Here is a 22,672-nt window from a genome sequence, read left to right as displayed (position 1 = left end):
GGCTTTTCGCAGCATAACAGCCACTTGGACAGTGGCCTTGCCTATCTGTAATCAAGGCTTCCAGATAATCTGCTCTATCAATTCCATGGAGAAGCTTTGTCTTTAATGACCTTCAGTGGGGCCAATTTAATGCTCCAAGAGACTTTGGTGTTTACTTCTAACTTGAGCTCCTTGAGAGATTTCTTCAATATTCTCTCAGTATCTGAGGTACCAGAGCACTAAATACACCATAGGGTCATTAAAACACAGAAAGGCCTAACAAGCCATGTCTCGACAATTTTCTTCAAGCCTTTAAATCTTGTACACCTAATTAGTGAAGTTCTGGAAGGGTAGTTGAAGTGGAAAACTTCAATGAGCACTTGATAATCAGGTACTTTTCATTGGTCTTCAGTTTAGACAAATAGTGACAGCAGCATTTCCTAATTGGTGTTTCTGCTAAGGAGTTCTGGGTAGATTGGAAAAGCAGTATCTTGAAGCCAGTCACTGGATGGACAACCTTGCTCCTCACCTTACCAGGACAGCCATTTCCCTCATGGGCCACCTGGGGCTTGCACCTCTTTTCCTTACACCAGACCTCTCCACTGAAATCAGCAGCCAGATTTCACTGCTCCTTTGCTCCAAATCCCACCTGCTTTCCTTAGTGAACTGGCTGCACACAGTCACAGAATGTTTTTTTCTTATTTTAAAACAAGTAACACTAAAACATGAGACAATTTACCAAAAAACAAAACATACTCCTCAGCTTTATGACTCCAGTGAGGTTCACCTGGACCAGCAGGAGGCACATGGCTGTAAAGGTAACCATGAGGCCACTTCTGTCTCTGGCCTTGATAGCCCAGCAGCAGGAACGTGGTATGGAAAGGGACTATGAGATCACTTTTTATGGAGAAGCAGGTAAGTCAGCCTTTGACTCACGGTGAGGATCTGTGTGTTCATGCTCAGATCTGTCAGTATCCTCAATACGGCAGCAGATATCACCTGGTTGGCACACTGACTGTGAGATCCCCTCTGCCTACATACCTGGTAGGCGCCATACAGGAAGAGGGCCTGGATATGGGTCATCATGTCCCTTCCACCTGAATACACAGCTGCACAGCAGGAGGCACATGGCTTACACAGGAAGCTGAGAAACCAGCAAAAGGCACATATCTTGGAAGACCATGGAGAGCTTACTTCGGACTGGTCTCCTGAAAGGCCACAGGAAGGGTGATGGGACAGGATGCCTACTGGAAAGATTGTTTTCAAGATGATGGAGCTTTCCTTGCTAATAGGAAACAGCATGAAGGGAAAGACTGCCACAAAGTGCAGCTTGGAAGGTGGGGACTGGGCTTGAGGAGGAAATGTCAGTCAAAGAATAGTGCTGTGATGCCAGAGGTTACCTAAAAGGTGTCTGTGATCAGCCCATGGCTTTGTGTTTCTTGGAACAGGTGGGTGAGAGTGGAGAAACATTATGGAAAAGCTAGGTTGAGAGCAATTTGGGGAGGAGAGGTATGTGTCTACAGGCTTCAGATGTGTGGGACAGCATAGAAAAGCCTGCAGAGCTTGTGGAGAGGCCTGTGGTGGAGCAGGTTGTTCTCCTGCAGCCCATGGTGTACCACAGTGCAGCAGATCTCCACACTGCAGCCCATGGAGGTGCCTGCAGTGGAGAAGGGGGACCTGGCCTGGAGGAGGCTGCGGCCCATGGAGAGTCCCTGCAGGAACAGGCTCCAGGCTGGAGCTGCAGCCCGTGGAATTGCACAGAGGATCAGTTCAGGAAGCCATCCTGTGGGACAGACTCCATGTTTGAGCAGGGGAAAAGAGTGACTGTGAAGGAGCGGTGGAGACAAAGTGTCATGGACTGACCACAGCCCCCATTTCCTGTTCCCCTGCAGGGGGACACTGTTCACTCAGCGCGGAGGGAACAGCACATAGAAGAGCGTGGATGGGGAGAAGGTGTTTTTAGTTTCTCACTGCTCTAGCTTGTTAGTGATAGGTATTAAATTACATTAATCTCCCTATGCTGAGTCTGTTTTGCCCATGACAATAATTGTTGAGTGATCTCCCTGCCCTTATCTCAACCCTTGAGCCCTTTCCATTGTATTTTGTCCCCCTTTCCCTTTGAGGACGGGGAGTGAGAGAGCAGTTGTGGTGGAGCTCAGCTGCCCAGCTGACTAAAACCACCACAGCTTGTTCCTCGAGGAGTCAGCCCTGAGGAGCACATTCCCTCGGGGTTCCATGGGAGTCGTCCCAGCTCAGGGGGAGATCGAGGGTGCAGCCCACTGGGTCCCTGGAGAGCCCAGATTTCTTGCTTGGGATTGCTATTAATGGGATCGCAAGGCCATTGTCTTTTGGTCAGTAATTTTCCAGGATTCGGGTATTTTGACAATTTGCTCAGGAGTCAGGTTGTGCAATCCTTCCCCACAACTTAGCCCTCCCCAGGGGAGTGAGACAGCGTCAGACTTCACCACATTCTGTAGATAACAGGGAATGCTGCCATGATGGCTTTTCCTTTCCTATTTATTAGATAAAGTGATTGGCTCGTAGTGCAGCTCAGATTCCTTATCAGGTTGTTTCCTGGAAGGAGCTGTGCCTAGGTATTCATTGTTAACAAGCTATCCGGTTCAAAGAGTGATCACACTGAGGCCTATAGTGGCTCATAAACCTAAGACTTGTGCCAAGTACAGGAGCAGAGCGTACCCACAACAGCTGTGAAGGGAGGAGGCAAGAAAAAATTGAGACTGGGATATTTTGTGTGAAGGAAGAGCACTAGCAGGGCTTTGAAAGAACTCACAGGCATTGGCAAATACTCCAGAAAACATAACTTTGAAATAGAGGAAACAGCCAGTGAGGACAGAGAGACATCAGCAGAGCTTGGGAGATCCCAGGGTCAGAGTGTGGTTGGGAAGCAGAGAGCCTGCTGCTCTCCTCCACTCAGAATTGCACACCATATCCCACTGCCCCCAGCAGCAGCCCTTGAGTATCCCTTGAAGGAAAGGATCCCCCTTGCCAGGGGATGAGGGCCGGGGCTTGGCTGTTCTGCTTGGTGAACAACATAAAGGGCTTTTACTTGCCATCAGAGCCACTTCCACATTTGGTTTTCCCCCTGTAACCAATGTCTCTGACCTCCTACCTCACCATTCCCCAGGGATGGGCGCCTTGTCCGATTGTTCCCTCCACGGTCTCTTCAGTGACGGCCCTCACGGGCCCACTAATGCTTTCTGAAAGGAAAGCGGGGAGGTTTGCAGAACCTGGGAGGTTTGAAGAATCTGGGAGGTTTGTGTCTGACTTCTTTTGAGCCTTGCTCCATCTTCCAGCACCTGCAGTTCAATAACCGGGCACCAGAGGGCTCCTTATCGTGCAAAAACTCTAAAGAGCCAAGACTGTGCCTAACACCCTCAAGTATTTGATACCTATGCAGCTAATGAGGGGATTTCAGGGCTGTAGTGTAAGGCAGAAGATTTCAATACTAGAAACCGATAAGAAAGGATTTTTTTTTTCTTCCTACACTCCTTCATTTTTCTGTTTAGAGATGAAGTGGTATCAGCAATCTCCATCTGATAATGATCCTGAGTGTCTCCCAATAGAGTCTGAATATGCAGGGAAATCAGAACCCTTTCTGTCAGACACTGCATGGGTGGTCTTCGTCCCTACCTGCCAAGCCACCATGTCTCTTATCAGTCACCCAGGACTCGATCAGCTTTGCTAAAATCTGGGCTTTCTCCACTAAAATATATAACTACTTCTTTAAGACTGTTAGCACATTAGCCTGATCTTCTTGGAGAAGGACCAACCTGCAGACAGAGAAGGATGCTTCTTAACTGCCGACAGACCAAAACAAAGGAACGTGCAGTTCAATAAAAAGTAAAAGCCATTCTTCAGATATACCTTAAATCCACATTACCTCTGCAGAGGAGGACAGATCTCTCAGGAGCTGTGACCCATAGCCCCAAGGACATCTTCAGGGAACCCAATGGGACAAACCAACGAACACTTTGGGTTGGGCCTCTGCTGCTGAACTGGGTCAGGCTCCTGGGCTGGAGGGAGCTCCTGCCAAGTGGGCAGTGCTGCAGACAGCTCTGCCAAGGAGCAGCCCCTCTGCACAGCACAACAGGGCTGTGGGCTCTGACTGCAGTCACCAAGACAGAAAGGAATTAATGGCAGCAGAATAAATGTGGGGGCAGAGGAGAGCTCAGTGAAGAACAAACCTTCACAGCTCTTGGCATGGTAAGTTTCTTGCTGCAAGACAATGCAGGTGAGGTTCCTAGGAGGGTGTCCTTCAGCTGGTACACCTCTGAATGGACAGGACCTGCCAGGATGTCTCATGGCTTGTGCAGCGTGGAGGAGCTCCCCTGCCCCATATCCAGGGGGACAGGGCATAGTGGTTCCTGCGCTCTGGGCGGGCTGCAGACTGTGCAGCTAGGGTGCAGGCAGGGGTGGCCAGGGCTGTGGTGCAGAGCAGGGTCCCTGCTGTCCCTGCTGTATGCCGGTGCAGGGCCTCTGCCGCCTACAAGGCTCAGCACTCAGCCTGTCCAAGGAGCTGACCAGCATGCTATGGGGAAAAGCTGCGGGTAGAAGAAGCCCCCCCAGCAGGGCAGGGCAGAGCAGGGTCCTGCTGCTGTGCAGGGGCTGCTGCCTGGGGCAGGCTGCTCACAGCTCCATGGCACCCCCAGGGCATTTCTGGGGGGACTTTGCCAGAGGAAGGTCAGGGTAGGGGTTGCCTGGAAAGAGAAGGCACTTTCTGGAGTCTTTGCCGGCATTTTCCTACTCTGGTTTTGGGGCAGGCTCTGTGCTAACACAGTGGTTGGATTTGTGCAGGGGACTTATGTTTCTAGAGCATTAGACTGAGACATGAACGTGTTTGTGATGAACCTCAGCAAAAAATTTAATTTACCTCTGCTTACAGAGTGCACCAGGATTTTTCTGACCTGTTCTTTAGGACCTGCACACAAAGAGATGCCTGCAGAGCTTTCCCCATCCCCCGGCGGAGTCTGCATGTCAGAGCTTGGCACATAGCAGGTGTGATGAGCTCTTCTGTCACGGCATAGTTAATGTGGAAAACTCCCCATCATCCTCTGTCCTCGAGGCCATAATGTCCACGGCAGCAGCTGCCTGGTACTCCAGGTGAGGCCTGACCAGGGCAGAGTGGAGGGGGAGGATCACCTCCCTTGACCTGCAGGCCACGCTCCTTTTAATGCACGCCAGGATTCTGTTGGCCCTCTTTGCCACAAGGTCACCCTGCTGGCTCATGTCCAACCCGTCGTCCACCAGGACCCCCAGCTCCTTCTCCTCAGAGCTCCTCTCCAGCAGGTCATCCCCCAGCCTGTACTGATACATGCAGTTGTTCCTTCCCAGGTGCAGGACTCTACACTTGCTCTTATTAAACTTCATTTGGTTTCTTCCTGCCCATCTCTCCAGCCTGTCCAGGTCTCGCTGAATGGCAGCACAGTCTTCTGGTGTGTCAGCCACTCCTCCCAGCTTTGTGTCATCGGTGTACTTGCTGAGGATGGACACTATTCCCTCATCAAGGTCATCAGTGAAGATGTTGAACAAGACCGGACCCAGCACTGACCCCTGGGGAACACCACTAGTCACAGGCCTCCAGCTGGACTCTGCACCACCGATCACCACCCTCCGAGCTCGGCCAGTCAGCCAGTTCTCAACCCACCTTACTGTCCACTCATCTATCCCACACTTTTCAGCTTTGTTAGCAGGATGTCACGGGAGACAGTATCAAAAGCCTCGCTAAAGTCAAGGTAGATGACATCTGCTGCTCTCCCCACATCTGCCCAGCTGGTGATGCCATCATAGAAGGCAATGATGTTGGTTGAGCACAATTTCCCCTTGGTGAATCCATGCTGACTACTCCTCATAACCTTCTTCTCTTCCAATTGCTTGGAGATGGCATCCAGAGCAAGCTGTTCTAACACCTTTCCAGGGACAGAGGTGAGACTGACTGGCCTGTAGTTGCCTGGATCATCCTTCTTGCCCTTCTTGAAGGCCGGAGTGACATTGGCTATCCTCCAGTTTTCAGGCACCTCTCCTGTTCTCCAAGACCTTTCAAAGATGATAGAGAGTGGTTTGGCGATCACCTCCGCCAGCTCCCTCAGCACATGTGGATGCATCCCACCAGGGCCCATGGATTTCTGTGCGTTGATCCCACTCAGACGCTCCCGAACCACTCCCTCCTCAACCAGAGGGGAGCTCTTCATTTCCCAGACTCCTTCTAGTCTGTTTATTTGGTTTATTGCGTACCAGGTGATGAATCTGAATGTTTTATCAGACAACACTAAGAGGACATCAAGCAGCTAGGGGATCTGCCCCACTTGGCAAGTGTCCAGGCCCTGGGGATGGCACTGTTGCCCCTCGCTTTCCCCTCCCGAGCTCCCACAACCATCCCAGCTGCAAGGGAACTGGAACACAGCCTCAGCTTGCTCACCCCGAGGGACAAGTGTCACCCTCCCAGACATGGTGAGTCACCACACGCAAGGACTGGGATGCAAAGGCAGACAGTGGCTGGAGCCTGCAACAGACATGGGACAGGGCCTAAAAGGATAAATAATCTTCAAAACCAGCTCGATGGCGGCATCTTCCCACCCCGTCCCACTGCTAAAGTCCATCCCCAGGGCAAGCACTTTGAAGTGGAGAACAAGATTATACAGCCTGAAACATCCTTAACTGAACACAGCAGTATCTGAAAGCATTTCCAGCTTGTTTAAATTCCAGTCGAGTGAATCATCGTAAAACAAAAGGCACTGCCACCTCCTCCCTCAGAAAGCAGAACTAATTGTAAGTTCTGCCTTTATCTGGGACCTTTCATATTGAAACATTCAGCTCATTTACCCCAGTGACCAGCTCTTCAATCTCCAGCAGGTGTGCTCCAAGAGATGCAGCATTTCAAGTGGCTACGAAACCTCCAGGCCCAAGACACTTTCAACTGGGGTCACCTGGTTAGCCGCAGAGAACTAGAAAACTCAGTAACATCTCTGCTTAGCAGATGTATCAGGCATCTGTCAGCCACCATCCTGCTTTCACTCTTAATTACTAAATATATTAAAAAGATAAAAAAAAAAAAAGATAAACACTCCCATTCTTACAACAGTTTTGCCTGTGAAAAGGTGACACCTGCTTTACGAGGTACAGTTGTATTTTTTTGACCACAACAAGATCTGATCTACTGCCAGTGAGGCTGAAGAAAAAGGCACTAAAAAAAAATAAAGGTCAGAGGTATGTAGAGGCTTTTACGTATTTCTTTAAATTACAAGACTAGAGCACTAACAAGTTTGCTGGATATGGCTCCTTGAGAGTTGTTCTTGCTGTAGACTGAGCCAGGGCCTCAGGAGGGTGAGGAAGGGACCTGGGAAAGCCATGCTCTCACCAGAGGGCAGCCGACACTACCAACCCTCTATTTACAAGCTCTTGGAGGTCACCCCACCAATCCCTCAAGTCTCTGCCGGCTCCCAGGTAGAGAGCATGACACAGATAACACAGCAGTTCCTGCCCCTTGATCCACACAGACTTCGCACACCTCAAGGACTCACTCATTTCTCTCCCTGCAAGCCTTCTCCTTACTGAACCAGGAGAAAGGCTCTTTCTGAAATCTACTTTGAATAAAAAAGTGAATCTAGACATCTTGATTCTGTTCTTCATAATCGTTACCATGCCACTGAGTTATGCTTTCAGTGGAACAATCTTTGTAGAACTCCAAAATGTTTAAATGTTGGCTTGCAGAGTACGTTTCTGGAAATCACAAACAGCCCCGAGCACAGATGAGTGAGCAGAGACCAAGGAAAATGAGAGACATGTTTAAAACGCCAAGAATACCCATTTTAAAACAAATCTTTTACTATTGGTCACATTTATTTTAAGATCAGAACAGCCTTTCATCCTAGCTCCTTACATGACTTTATTGTTTGACTCAGGAAGCACAATGACAAGAAGTCACATCCTGTAGAGCATCTTGGGTTTTCCTCCTCTTTCCCTGGGTGAGAAGCAAGCCTGGCACAAAACACCAACAGCTCCCTCATCCCACACCTGTGTGGATGCTTCGCTAGCAGTAATTATGCAAATAAATAAAGAATAGTCAATACCATCCAGAAATTAAGTTATTGCTATGTTCTTATTTATTGGACACTGCAGGTGAGTCACTAGATAGCCACCAAGAGAGGTGATAGTCTTGGTCAGATTGCCCTTATGTTCATGTTGGTCAAAGGTGTGTGAGGACAAGCCGGATCTCATTTAATTTGCTCCTTGCCTTAAGAGCAAGAGTTTTCTCAATGGCAGTGTCTTTGTCATTTTGATGAAAACATAATGAACGGGGATGTCATCCCAAAAGACTTGAAAATTCATCATGCCTGCCAGACTTTACCAAGGAACAGTACACTGCAAAGTGTAGTCGCTGCTCCTGACTTGCAACAGGAGCTGCTGAGTCACCTTCACCTGGTAAAGAACCACAGGTTCAAATTTCAAAGACATCAGGAGCCCAAGTATCACCCTGAGAGCTGAGCAAGAGCTGCTGATTCAGTAGGTAGAATAAGGGCAAGGAGGAGTACAATGTGGCCTAGAGGAAGTACTGCTGAGGCTCCTGCTGCTGCACACAAGGTCAACCTGACACTTGATTCCAGTTCCCTCTGCTGGTGGGATATGCTATGACGGCCAGCGTCTCAGTATCAAGGCAGCTAAAACAAGGTGTAACATTAATTAAATCTAATCCATATAAGACCACTCGCTACCAAAGATTATCACGCAGCCCAAGGTTGATTGCACGTAATGAGCTCACAGCAATGTCAGTGCCCACAGTGTCCCTTCCCACAAGGAATATCAGCTGGAGAGCATGAATTGGAGAGGATGAGGACTGCAAGAAGTCTCAGACTGCATCTCAGACTGACGGAAAAGCAGAGGAGTCCTTTTCAGGACATCCAGAGATGTCAGTGTTAGGCATCATGCAGGTGGTTCTCTTTCAGCAGAATCTTCTCTCCAGGCTTGAACGCAGGCATGCCCAGGTAAGGGCAGCTGGCACAGCGGAACGCATCCCCCAGGTAGCACTGCCAAGAGACCGAAACACATTTTCTGCAATCAAAGCTACTTTCAGTTACCTCTTCCTGTGATATCGTTTATGAACCTAGAGAAATGACCAGCTCCTCAGCATACGTCAGCACAGAAACCACTTCCCTTCCACCTCCTCTGGACACACACCTGTTTAGCACAGTTAGTGGAGCTGGTGCAGGACACTCACGTGGAAGAAGCAAGCTTCCACCCAAGCCCCACTGGAGGGCTGCACTGCCCAGCCACTGCTGCATGCTGCACTTGGGCAGCTCTCTAACCACAAGGATCCCCTCTACTCCCATAAGGTGATCTTCCCTGAGGAGATCACTGGTTAGCAAGTGAAGTAAAGGTTCACTGTTCATTCTGACACCTACAAGGGTGGCACTTGCACTGTAGCAGACAGCACACATTGCGATATAGCATGCAGGCACAAGAGAGCAGGCTGTTTTCAGAGTCAAGATGAGTAAAAACAGATGCTCTGCAGCACCCACACAGGCAGTATTTGAAAGCAGTAAGTGAGCTTAGGGAGCAGTCACCAGAGAAAACTGTTCTTAGATACATACTACATCTTGTAAACCACAACACAAACAAAAATGACTATTTACATTTCCACAGGCAGATCTGGGCTGTGAGCTCTTCTTCTCCTGTTCCAGCTCTTCAGCCAGGCCACATGTGCTGCAGAAAATAAATAAATCATAAATAAATAAATATGTATCTTTCTGCTTAAAGGTTGTGAGTCACCAATACTTGTTCCAGACCTGTTCACACACAACAGCCCTCACTTTGTCCCATTACACAGATGGCTCTGGGACTCTCACACACCTTGTTTTCCAATACAACAGTTTGCAAAACAAGTGTTGAAGCAAACTTGTCCAGTTGAACTGAGTGGGAAATGGCTCTAAAACGTTTGCTACGCGAACTATTTCTCCCTGGAATCTGAGGAACCAGGATTTTAGTGAAGGCTGCACAAACTGTGCAGCTACCTCCAAGAAGAGTGTTGATCATATCAGTGTGGTAGTTTGTAGCAGTTTTGGTATAGCTAACCGATTCTCACTGTATTTGGATTCACACTCAAATAGCTAAGATAAGAAAGGACATGAACCAACTGAATTATGCTTTGAAGTCCCCATAATCTTTTTAAAAAACATGCAACATTAAAGTTTCAATATTACAGTTAAGAGGTTCACTGTTACTCTAATCCCAGCACTGACCAGTTCTTGCAGGCTTTCTTTTTGCCCATTTCTTTGCAGGATGGAGCTCTGAGGGAAGCTGGATCTGGCTTTTTCAAATCCTCTGAATCTAACAGTTCATCAGAGTCCAGAAGATCCTGGAGCATACCATGGAAGATAACACATAGCAAATGGACTTGTTAGTAAGGAATGACATTGCTGTGCTGTGTTCACAGAAATGCCACTGTTTGTAGCACTACCAATAAAGTGCTGCAGCCATCCCCTCTTAACCTCGTCTCCTCTCCACCCTCACCACACCTCTGGGCACCCAACACCTCAAACAGCAGTTGAGAAATTTTGCCCTAGAGATTCTTTTCTACCTCTTTCATTGTAAAGCTTCCCATGAGACATGACTGAAACTAGTTAGAGTAGGAAAGAATAGAAGAGAGAAGGAATTGACAGCGAAGTCTCACAAATAAAAATGGATACCATCTCTTCATCATTCATATCATTGGCAGAGAGTGTCCACAGCTTAGCAGTGGCTGGATCCACAGAAGGTTTTCCTGCAGCCAAAACAAAAAATAGTAACTAATGCAACCATTGCCCAACAAATTTTGGGCAGTATTTTGCCCCATATTTCCAACAAACAGAGAATTCAAAAACTTTGGAAAGCCCCCACTCTGCAGATTTTTATGTAGCACTCCCTACCACAGAGCAGCCTCCCTGATCCAAGGGATATTGCTCACCTGAGAGGCAGGTGATCCACACATACAGCAAGCACCACACATTACCTGAAGGACCAGGTTTCTTGGCAAAGGATAGCTTGAGCTGACTTGAGGATCCCACTTCAAAGTTGGGTTTTCTGCCTTCTATCCGAACAATGAGAAGGTCATTGCCTTGGTAACCCAAATGACCTTGGGCTGACTGGGCCTCCTCTGGGGTCAAAGGTTCCTTTTGCAGCTGCAATGCAAGATCGTAGGTTAACTTCACACAGAGCCACCTTATTTCAGTGCCCTGTACATTATTCCTGTGAACACAGATAATCAGCTGTGTCTGGCTCCAGCTGCTTATCCTTCAGAGCAGAGGGTGAGTCAGTCCTTGTTGCAGTGCAGCAGAAAGGGTTGATCAGTGTGACACAAGCAATCAGTCATGACAAAAGACAGTTTATCTTCTATTTTCAGCCCTAAAGGATAACACTACCTTTGCAGTAACAAAAGTTTGGGGCAATGTCCATGCACATTTACAGTAAACCAGGGTAGCAAAATATCTTGCTACCCATCAAGTCCTCATTTAATATTTCAAGGTAACAGCACGAGGGAGTTCTGGAAGCAGTAAGTACAAACATACCTCCTTCACTTCCACTATCCCAGAGAGAGTCAGAGCTGCGAACAGTTTGGCTGCTGTCTTGATTTTGCTGTTGTTTCCTGGAAGACACAAAAACAGAAAATAGCAGGAGGGAAGAACAGAAGTCACTAAGAAACGGATATGGTGCTTGAAACCTGGAAAAGCAAGACAGCTTTACAAGGAGGTACCCAAGCCAAACCTTTGCTTTAAAATGGGCCCTCTCCAGTGACAGCAGGAACAAACCAGAAAGGGTGAGCAGCTTGTTCATTAGAATAATGGCCTGGGGTCTCAAAGTTGGTTCTAGGTCCAGATTTGTTCTACATATGCCAAAATCTCCTTCAACACAATCAACACCAATTTTAAAAGGAAAGAAAGATCCCTCAAAACATTTTAATATAGTGCAGTGAAAACTCATGAATTTTCAAAACATGGATTCCTAAATGAGCATTAAATTCAGAAACATAACATTCAAGAGCCTTGTGCCAATAAACATAAGTTACTACAGTCACTGTTTAATCAAAGACCCATTACAGGCTTCTTCCCTTGGGCACAGGACTGTGCTGAGTTCAGCCACCTTGTCTCCATACTCTCAGTTGCACTTTATTCTAAGTCCATCACGGTCCAGCCTGCCAGATGTGACTTTGGAAACCAAAAAACCCCATCTACTCCAGACTGTGCACATTTTTCATTTTGTCCTAGGAATATTTCTAGAACAGCCTCTCTCAGCATTTGTCACCTGTTTTAAAAATCAATTTGGAGGCTCAGAAACATGGCACCTGTGACAATCTGTTAACACTACAACCTCCAGGAGAAAACCAGCCTCCACTGAGATTTTCAGTGTAGTTCAGGAACATGCCTGTCCTGCACTTTTGATAGAAGGAGAATGCCTGCAGAAACCCCTGATGGCTATCAGCTCAAACACATGATTTAAAAAAAATGCTATTCAGGTTAGTGTGTCAGGAGAATGAAAATCTCTAAATGGAGGCCAGTGTTCCTGATGCCTTTCATTACAGACTAATTCTCACAGGAATTTCTCTGTTACCACGAAAGCAAGGCTGATACAGATTCTCTCACCTGATTCTGTAACCACCGGTTCTTTCAGAAGTACACGTCCCCCAGGCTTCAGTATCCGAGCTATTTCTGCCAATACCTCCGTGGTGTGCTGCACAGTACTGCCTGGTACCATGCCAGAGAGAATTACGTCAAAACTGGACTCCTTGTGAGCCGCTGCAAAGAAAGACGTAAGATAGTACAATTTTCCATGCACACATGCACAAATCTTTGCTTAATAATCAGTTCTACATTCCTCTTCAACTCTCATGCTTGTGTATAACAGCAATAACTGGTTAAAGACACCAGACATAGGAAGCACGACCAGGGTATATCACTGCCTTTGCTGCATTGCCAGTGGAGAGCATTAACAGTGGGTGCTATTGCTGCTCTGAATGCTGGCTTACAAACCAGGGAACACGTGAGCTCGTAAGATAAAGTACCCTCTCCCTTTAAAAGAAGCAGTGAAAAATTAGGATCATTCTTACATTGAGACAGTTGGTTAATGTTTTCCACAGAGACACGATTATCAGCTCCCACCAGTGCCTGAATTTTATCCACCAAATCCTTCAGTGCTGCAGCCGGCGAGGAACTGTCCCAGATGACGGCCACACGCTGCCCAGGTGCGACCCCATACTCCCCCATTTCTGCAGCAGCAGCAACAGCCTGGCAACAGCAAACAGAAGTACAGGGCAGGGGAAGACAGGAAGGGTAACTGTCAAATGCACCAAAACCTTCACACAATATGACTGGGTCATTGAGCACTGACTTCTTGTAATAAACAGGAATTTTTCTGGAGACAGGCAGCACATAAGTCCCACAAGTAAAGCATTCATATGACATTAAGAAGTATCTACATTTAAGGGCATAATTTGGGTTTTTCTCCAGTTTTGAGGCTTGTTTTGCAGGGAGACTGCAAGGCACGCTTAAAAAAATAAAAATAATTACATGCTTTCCTTTGGATTTGAATATAAATGTGTACAGGATTGCTGGATTACAAGACTAGTGACAACTTTTTGACAGAACTGTCCCCTACTCACAACATGACCTAGTGGAGTTTGCTTCCACTGTATGTGAAGGAAATAATAATAATTAAAAAAAAAAAAAAAGTAACTTTTGGCATTCCCAGCACTGGACTCTTCAGTAAAAGACTGAAGCTCTTTTAACTCTTACCATTGCAGGCACTGGGAGAACAATTACACAGCAGGGAAGAGGGGAACTGAATGTGTATTTTGTGAGTTTGGAGAAACCTGTCTCTGTAATAATACTTTAAAAATATTGTATCTTTGAGAGAGGCCAAAGAAAATCTGCATCATAAAAGCATCATGGCAGGAGTCAATCATGTTGTCACCTGTGCTCATTGCAGCACCAACTACTGAAAACAATTTCCTGTCCTCTCACTTTACTCATCCAATGCAGCCTTTCTAATTTAACACAACCATGGAGGACAGAGACAGTAATGAGCATACTGGTTGCCCACTACATCTGCAGTCAGATGTAAGTCATGCACTTGCTCCAAAACAGTCTGTTTTAAGATCATCGTCTAAAATTATTACAACATGATGCATCCTGGATAAAACCTTATCATTGCTATGTTTTCATCAAAGAGCTTACAGACGTGTTGCACCAAATTTAACTGAGTTGCCCACAGTCTGGGAGTCTTTGACTCCCTGTTCCTCAAGCTCTACATGTCATAGACTCCTAGAAACTGCAGACGTGAAGAATGGGACAACCCTGAGCCTTGTCCAAGTGACTCTAGTAGGAAAGGGTTGTAATCCAGCCTGCGCAGCCACAAGTAAAAGATCTCAGGCACATGATACAGGTCGCAGGACCTCACAGTCGGCCTTTAGGGCACTTGGAATGCAAGCTAAGCAACCACAACTAAGATTAACACCAGCAAACCTGTGTTAACCGTGACAAAACGTCATCTTTCCCAGGCAGGTGGCTGAAAACCTCAAAAGATACATATAAAACATATAAAAAAAAAAGAACAAAGTCCCACCCTGCTCTCAGAACAGGCTGCGGCTGTTCAAGAGGGCAAGCAATGACGGGGGGCGTTCCAGGGCAGCGGGTATTTTTCCCCTGAGATTTCCGGGAGTGGAACTTATTTAGGACGGAGGGGTTACACCCCAGCCTTCTCTCGCAGGCCTGCGGCTGTGGGACCTGCCAAGCCAGCTGGCAGGCTGTCGGGGCAGCCGGCACCCAGTGCTGTGGGTGCAGCGCTCCCCCGCTCTGGGTCACAGCCGAGCTCCGTCACCGGGGGGCGAGGCGGGGGCGCGGTGCGGGCGCCCTGCGGGACGCGGGGCTTATCCGCGCCTCACGGGCAGCAGCAGGCCGTGAAGAGCAGCGCCGCTCCTCCCACACACAGGGCAAGGAAGGGGCTTTCAGCAGTACCGCAGCCTTCCATAGGACTAAAAAAAAAAGGAAAAACAGCGCCGGGGCAGCCCCAGGGCCCCTCTCGTTTACCTGCGTGTGGCTCTGCCCGGCGCGGCTCGGCTCGGCTCGGCTCGCTCTGACACCGTCACGGCCCGGCCCCGCCGCGTCATCGCGCCCTGCCCGCTTCCAAGATGGCGGCGGCGGCGGCAGGCAGCCTGCGGCGGGCGGGCTGGCGGCTGTGGCGGGGCCGCGCGGGTGAGGGGGCGGAGGGGGGGGGAGCGGGGCGTGTGTCCGCGCGCGTGCCCGCGCTCGTGCTCCTGCTCGTGCTCGTGTGCCTGCCCCTGCGCGTGCCCGTGGCGGGCGGGTGCGCGCGTGGGGTGCGGGGGAAGGTGAGGTGAAGGGCAGCGCTGCGGGGCCGCCCCCCCCCGCCCCACGCAGCGGGGCCCGCCGGGGCTGTGAGGCCAGCGGGCTGTCAGCGAGCTCCTTGCACAGCTCCTCGCTGTTTGCCCCGCGTGCAGGATTCCTCTCCTCAGCGTATGTTCCCACCTCATCAAGTAAAGTTAAGTCTAGGATGACAAGAGTGCTTCTCAGAAGTAAAGGCTGACTTTCCCTGCGGGTTTCTGTGCCTTCTGGCTGTGTTTGCCACAATGCTGTCCTCTGCCCTGAGCCCCTGTGCTGTCTTGTATCTGAAGGACACGCCTGACTGCTCGTTTCCCTTTCAGGGCTCAGGTGCCAGCTCTACCCACCCCAGCGGGCCCTCCACGCCTCAGCTGTACTGAGGAGAGCCTCAGATGAGAAGAAGGAGCCGCTGGCATCTTCCCCTCAGCAGCAGTTTGACTCCCCCCCAGCAGACCCCCAGCCTGACCATGAACCCCAGGGCCCTCGCTCCAGGTAACTCAGTAGCTCGCTTTAGAGCTGTCCTGCCGGCAGTGAGATCAAAAGGATTTGCTTTGCTGAAACCTGCTGCTGCTCAGAGACAGCGCAGTCCAGAATTACTGGCGCTTCAGTAGCTGTGACAGTGCGAATTCCACTGTCCATCGTGGAGACAAGATGGGACTTGCTTTCACAAGGAAGCCTTTCTAGTCTGCAGAGCACAGGCCCGCACTTCTGTGTTCTTGTGTCAATCTATAGTTGCAGTGTCCATGCGCTTATATCTGTAAAGTTAGGTGGTTTTTGCTTGTTTTTTTAAGGAGTGGGGTATTTGAGGCTGGTTGATCTCCAGGTAACCAACTGGATTGAGCCTTCCTTATTTCCCTCTTCTCCTCTAGCGGCAAAGGTTCATTAAAAATTCCTTTTTCTAGAATGGAGGGGGAAGGATTTTACAGGAAGAGATGAGAAGTATATTGAGTGAGCAGATCTCAAAGCATGTTCACACACACTGGTGGCACTGAGTGAGCGATAGAGTCCATGTTGCTGACAGGTGATGGTAACATTCCCCTCACTGTACCAATACCTTCTCATAGTTACACTGGCCAGGGCGGCCAGGAGTCAGAGGACTATGAGAGCGAGGAGCAGCTGCAGCACCGAATCCTCACAGCAGCGCTGGAGTTTGTGCCTGAACATGGCTGGACGGCAGAAGCCATTGCAGAGGGAGCCAAGGTATGTGGGAGAGAAGCAAAGAACCAGTCAAAAGCTGGATGGAACCGAAGTTCAAAGACAGACCTGCATGCTTCCCCCACATAAACTTGGACAGCGTACCCCAGTCAGCAGATGGTACTGGGCAGGAATGAATCCCAGCTACTGCAGGGTAACGGTGTTAAGAGTTAAATTGAGGCACAATGCAGAGTAGTGATCCTAATGAGAGGAAAATATGTATCAGAGCATTTTTAATACAGCATTATTTTGTTTAAATTCATATAACATCATGTATAAAATAAACACAACATATTTACTAGCCGGATCCTGCTTAGCAGTGTATGTATGACCCGATCTGTGTTTCTCCCTTTTTCCCTGCAGACCCTGGGTCTCTCTGGTGCTGCAGCAGGGATGTTTCACAACGATGGCAGTGAATTGATCCTGCACTTTGTATCTCAGTGCAACACCAAGCTGTCTGATCTGTTGGAGCAGGAACAAAAACAAGTGCAGTTGGGCAAGACAGAGTGAGTACTGGGTATAAAAATGCATCTTCCTTGGCAGGCAATGGGAACTCAATAGACAGAGAGGCCATCCAGAAATGTAATTTACTCAAGCAATACCACCTTCCCCAATACAAAATTGGACTAGAAACAACAAGGGTACACAATACTTTGCATCGCTGTTGCTGAGGCTTGAGGTACTCAAGAACTGATTTTAACTTGGATGTTCTTCATATTTGTACTTTTTTCCTCACCCAGGAAGAAGCCTACAGATCAATTCCTGAGAGACGCTTTAGAAGCCAGGCTGAGGATGCTGATTCCATATATTGAGAAATGGCCCCAGGTATAAAATGCATATAAGGATTGTCTTTTTTTTTTTTTTTTTTTTTTTTTTTTTTTTTTGGTGCATGTATTTTAAACACCCTGTGGCTTTCAACGTAGTCTATGTACCAGAATAGTTGGAGGTTATAAATGAAACCCTCGCTGGTTTCAAATGATTTTGTAGCCTTCAAAAAGAGAGCACCCTTGAAGAAGGCAGTTACAAGTGTCTTTAACAACTATTCCTTGCCTTTCCAGAAACACAAACCTCTCCATTGTTCACTCCACCCATCTGGGATCCACAGAGGGATAACCTGTTTCTCTGCTCAGTTGTATTTAGTGTCACTGCAGTGTCAGGCTCCTTGCAGTATTGTTTTGGCTGCACTAGTATCATTTGACACCTGAAAATGCAGAACTACTGCTTTGTTGCAAGAAACTGCCTGCCTAGTATGTGAATGGCAAACCCTTGACAAGAAGAAGCTGTCTTCTTCAGGTGAACTGAGAGGGCTCCCTGCTTCAAAATTCAAATGCAAATCTCAAGCCATTCTTCTCAGGTCAGATGGGAATTGTGGCTACACGATTGTAACAAATAAAGAGTTCCCAACCTTGGGCTTCAAAGCCTCAGTTGTCCAGTCATTGCTGGCCTCTGGGCAGCTGAATCCAACTCTCCTTGCAGAGAAAGAAGATAGGAATCATGCTTTTGTTACAAATAGCATAGATTGTCTGGTGAAGGATGTGGGTGGTTTGTGACTCTCCTGGTGGTATTACTGGTTTCAGAGGCTGCAGGAAGGCCATTATAGCTGTCTGTTCTGCCCTTAGTAGCTGGTTGGACTTCAAAGTCAAATGCAGAGAAAGGTTTGACTCCGTCCCTGCCTGCAGGGACACAGCACACAGGTGAGCCAGCTCAGTCTGTCCCGTGTTTCCACGCCTGGAGAAACAGCTCAGAGCCAACACAAAGGCATTCAAGCTGAGCAGGGAGCTTGAGCTCCAGTGGAGGCCAAGTTGTGAGGTTGACTGCCACACTGTACACTCCCTGCAAATCTTGCTGCTTGGAAAGACCAGTGGCAGGTGAATACAACTTGGACTTGTCACTTGGAGCTGGAGTCAACAGCAACAGCAAAAATATAACAGAGCAGAGAAACATTGGTCTGTTTTCATGCTACATCCTTCTATGTTTGACTCTTCCATTTACCTGTGTATTTTCTTTTCAGGCTGTCAGCATCCTGTTGCTCCCACATAACATCCCTTCCAGCCTCAATCTCCTCACCAGCATGATTGATGATATATTGCACTATGCTGGAGACCAGTCTACGGACGTAAGTCCTTGTGCCTTGCAGACAGGCTGGTTCTAACCATCTGCACTTTAGGAAAATGATGGGTTGAAGTAGGCCACGTCTCTCTTGAAATGAGCTGTTTTTTGAATGAGGGAAGATGCTTTTAGAAGCACCCAAGGGTCTTCAGAGGCCATACGGTAATTTCCAAAGAGGCTTAGGAGCCAAAGGGACTAAATGCAAATTTAGTGCCGATGGGATTAGAGCAAATTAAAAGGGCTGACATTCCTAGACTTATTCATAAGTGCTTTTTTTTTTTTTTTTTTTTTTTGAGAGGGGGGAGACAAAATTGTTAAGACTTGGAGACTACAAAGGTGATCCAATTCAGTTAGCAAGCTGTGTGTCTCTGTTGAAGCAGCTGTCTCTTCTACCAACAGTAGCATTTACAGATTTGACTTGAAAACCTTTAAAAAATCTACCTAAAAATGCAAATAGGTTATTAAAGCTTTCATCTTTCTGGAAGGAAATAAGAGAAAAATTATAACCTTCATTAAAGCAATTAATAAATTGTTTTAATTCATATTGACGTAGGGAGAGATGGGAAAAGCAAAATGAGTCATTTTAACAAACTACTTTAATAAACTTCTTTTATCTGAATATGAAAGAGAAGCTACTGCAGTGCAAAAATAAATCAGATGACAGAAGAAGGAATAAACTAGAAAAAAAAAAAAAAAGACTGTGATTGCGTCAGGAGCTACAAGTTCCTTATGAAAGTCAAATTCACACGTCAGAATCTGAGCTGTTCCTAAACTTTTCTCACTGCTGCAGGGAGTAGAAGTTCTTTTCTTTGTACCCTCTGACTGATCATAAGCATTTTCTTGGGATGCTGCAATGCTGATTCCACTTCCTCTTTCCAGTAAAGGAGTTTAATCTCGCTTGTAACAGAGCCTTCTTCACAATGCCAGGAGCTGTGCAGTATGCTGTTGCCTCAGAGACCCTTTCAAGTGTTTTTCAGAGCAGGAAGAAAATCAGCACAAGGAGTTTGGTCTCAGAGATGTGAGAGAGCCAGCTGCAAATGGTGACATCCCTCACGTTACTTGTCTTGTCACAGTTTGCAGGTTGTGGTACAGACAGCAGAGTTTTTGATCCAACTGTTTTCAAAATTAAGACCAGTGATTTAATTTTCCTGTTGCTTTGTAATCATGAATGGAACAACCAGTATTTTTTCTAGGTACCCAAATTGTTTAATCACCATAATAGCAGGAAATGAAGTTGAAGACTCATTTTTAGAAGTGTGTATATATTCTCTGCCAGTGATTCAAACGCAAGTGGAAAAACTGAAGAGTTTGTGAATCTTTGCATTGTGTAACCTATCGTTGCAGCATATCCTACAGGACTGCTACCAGCAGTGTACTGATGTATTTAGTGATTCAGCAGGCAATACTGGCATTTTGGTTACAGGATTTGGGTAAGGTGTATCCCTGTGATGCCGTGCACAGTTTTATCATCAGTTTGTTCTGTGTCTACGTGTTTTTGGAGCAAACTACAGCTGAAGTTCAGAAGTAAACACAGCCTTGTTGAAGTAAACACATCAAATCAGCTCTGGAATTATAGTGTTGCATTTTCTGCTAGCAGTCTTTAAAGCAAAATAAACTCTTGCACAATACAGCCGACTACCTGGGTGCATTTGCTTCAGGTGCCTGCTTGCAACCAGAAGCAGGTGGTGGTGTTTGTGCTGAGCAGTTTTATACACGGTGCTTGTGACCTCTGTCTGGTGCCATGGGATCAGCTGTGCTGTCAGATGGTAGTGGTGGCTGGTGGCCCAGTGCATCACAGAGGCGAGCTGCACAGTTTAATTCAAGAAGGAACATGCAGTCCTAGGGCTCTGTTCACTGGCCGGCTTACCAGGGACTGCCCAGTTGCTAACAATAAGGAGATGGCACGTTGATTTCTTTTGTGGTTCTCAAGGCCTGCTTTAGTGATCTCCATTCAGGTCACCTCCCTCTCTTTCTCTCTCTCAATCCATGCCCCTGCAGTTTAACTGGTACACTCGTCGGGCTGTGCTCACTGGCATCTACAACACCACAGAACTGGTGATGATGCAGGATTCATCCCCTGACTTTGAAGAGACTTGGCGCTTCCTGGAAAACCGAATAGCGGACGCCATGAACATGGACAATACAGCAAAGCAGGTAACACTGTGGACAAGGTATACATTCAGCATTTGTCGTGTACCAAAACATGTGCAGACAGAGCTGGCTGTTCAGTCATGCAGACCACATGCTCCACATGCTTGCTGAGAGACCACTGGCATACTGGTGGGTGATGGCATAAATGCTGTCAGCTCCATATCAGTAAATACTTGTGTGTTCTAATAAAACAACACATTTGTCATTTTGTCAGACTGACCCAATGATTAGGAGTTGTATGTTCCCTGGAAATCCCTTCCTTCTGTCTTATCTCTGGCTATAATTTTTCTTCAGTGCTTGGCTTGTATCAGCACCTTCTTGTAGCAAGTACACATTTGTTACGATTGTGTCTCTATATTTCGGTATCTACAAGTGTAACTGCAGAAGAAAACTAAAGGTTATGTTCTCCCCATCTCCTAGGTACAGTCAACCGGACAAGCGCTTGCCCAGGGCCTGATGGGAGCTGCAGTTACTGTAAGTAATGCTGAAACCAACAGGGCTGTAAGGGCAGAATTATGTTCTGGTCCATGCTTAATTGCTAGCGTGTCTTCCCTCCTGATTCTAGGCTACAGCGTGAAAGGGAATAGTCTTTCATAGCTTAACTACACGTAAGAATGATTTTCTGGGTAGCTCCTGTTCCCTCTGGCTTCCTGGGGAGCTCACTGCCCACTGTAGGGTGGCTGACAGTGTTTCTGCCCATATTGCAACCTGAACAACTGTGACCTGCTCGGGGAAGTTGATTTTGGTTTCAGGGGATGGCAGTGTCCTTCATGAATTCATTTGTCCCAGACCTCTGTATGTCCATGAGGTAGCTGCACTTCTGTAGGACACAAAACAGTCCCTTGTGTACCCACACATTATTTTTTAAGAGCTTCGCTGCCCTACTGTGGTGATGTTTTGGACAACTCCCATTGCATTTTAGCAGCAAAGTGATTTCCTAGTAACCAGTAATACACATTTTTTGTGATTACCAGTACAAGGAGGCCAAACCACCTGGAATATACATTAGAAACCATTTTCACTGTGTGAAGCAATTCTGAAGAATCTCTATCACCTACTTCCACCTGCAGTTATGGTGGAATAGTTCTTTAAGCATTTCTCAGCCTTAGCATTTGTCAGCATAGCTGTCCTGCAAAGGCCGATATCATTGTAAGATCCTCCATCACAGAAGTCCGGGTGCACTGTCTGAGCTCCTTGTGCATCAGTACGATGCTCTCCTACACCTGACAACTGTGCAGCTTGGGTCTAGAATATTTTATATTCCCTGATGTTTTGTCTGCCTGTGTTCCACCGACAGTTCCACTGTGCAGATAAAAAGAGGAATGAGATGCGAGTTCCTCGGGAGAGGGGTGGGTTCCAGCCAGCTGGTTTTAGGGCAGAAACATCCCAAGCGTGTTAACTACTAAGAAGCACTATGGACAGGCCTTCCATGCCCATGGCTGCAGGTGCTGCTTGGGTGTGCTGGGTGCAGTCACAGAAACAAAACCCAGCTCAACCCCCGAACCGAGCAAGCAAGGAAGGCCTTTTGCAGCTCTCAGGAAAGCTGCTGGTACCCATGGCGCCGTTTCTCCGGGCTTTTTGCATTATCCTTGGCTCCGGCCGGCGCTGACCCTGCCCGTGTCGTGTCCCGCAGATCACCAACCTGACGGGGCTGAACCAGCGCCGCTGATGCCGGAACCCCCACGCCGGAGCCGGAGCCGGAGCCGGAGCGAGGCCGGAGCCGCCTTCGCCTCCTTCTGCCCCCGTCAGCAATAAAGCCGAGCGCACCCGCACAGCGCCGCGTCTCCGCCTGCTTCCACCGGGGGGGGGCGGGTCCGGGCCTGGGCCTCCGGGAGGCGGCGGCGGCCTGCAGGGGGCGG

The 22,672-nt window shown here is 47.8% G+C and overlaps 2 protein-coding genes across 2 annotated transcripts; one reads left to right on the top strand and one right to left on the bottom strand.

Moving 5' to 3' along the window:
- Positions 1–7,803: 7,803 nt before the first annotated feature.
- CIAPIN1 (cytokine induced apoptosis inhibitor 1) lies at positions 7,804–15,077 on the bottom strand. Its single transcript, XM_032195482.1, has 9 exons — positions 15,051–15,077; positions 13,073–13,250; positions 12,609–12,761; positions 11,538–11,614; positions 10,982–11,150; positions 10,680–10,753; positions 10,233–10,348; positions 9,627–9,696; positions 7,804–9,020 (listed from the first exon to the last, which is right to left on the bottom strand). Exons 2-9 carry the CDS (start codon positions 13,227–13,229, stop codon positions 8,910–8,912), a joined length of 927 nt encoding a protein of 308 aa, XP_032051373.1. The 5' UTR covers positions 13,230–13,250; positions 15,051–15,077; the 3' UTR covers positions 7,804–8,909.
- A 74-nt stretch (positions 15,078–15,151) lies between these two features.
- Positions 15,152–22,580, top strand: COQ9 (coenzyme Q9). Its single transcript, XM_032195481.1, has 9 exons — positions 15,152–15,215; positions 15,683–15,851; positions 16,424–16,559; positions 16,917–17,059; positions 17,294–17,378; positions 18,565–18,669; positions 20,661–20,816; positions 21,234–21,287; positions 22,447–22,580. Exons 1-9 carry the CDS (start codon positions 15,152–15,154, stop codon positions 22,480–22,482), a joined length of 948 nt encoding a protein of 315 aa, XP_032051372.1. The 3' UTR covers positions 22,483–22,580.
- Positions 22,581–22,672: the final 92 nt, after the last annotated feature.

This window comes from Aythya fuligula, chromosome 12, assembly GCF_009819795.1.
Source record: "Aythya fuligula isolate bAytFul2 chromosome 12, bAytFul2.pri, whole genome shotgun sequence".
Classification (NCBI taxonomy): Eukaryota; Metazoa; Chordata; class Aves; order Anseriformes; family Anatidae; genus Aythya; species Aythya fuligula.
This window is presented reverse-complemented; position numbering and strand designations above follow the sequence as displayed.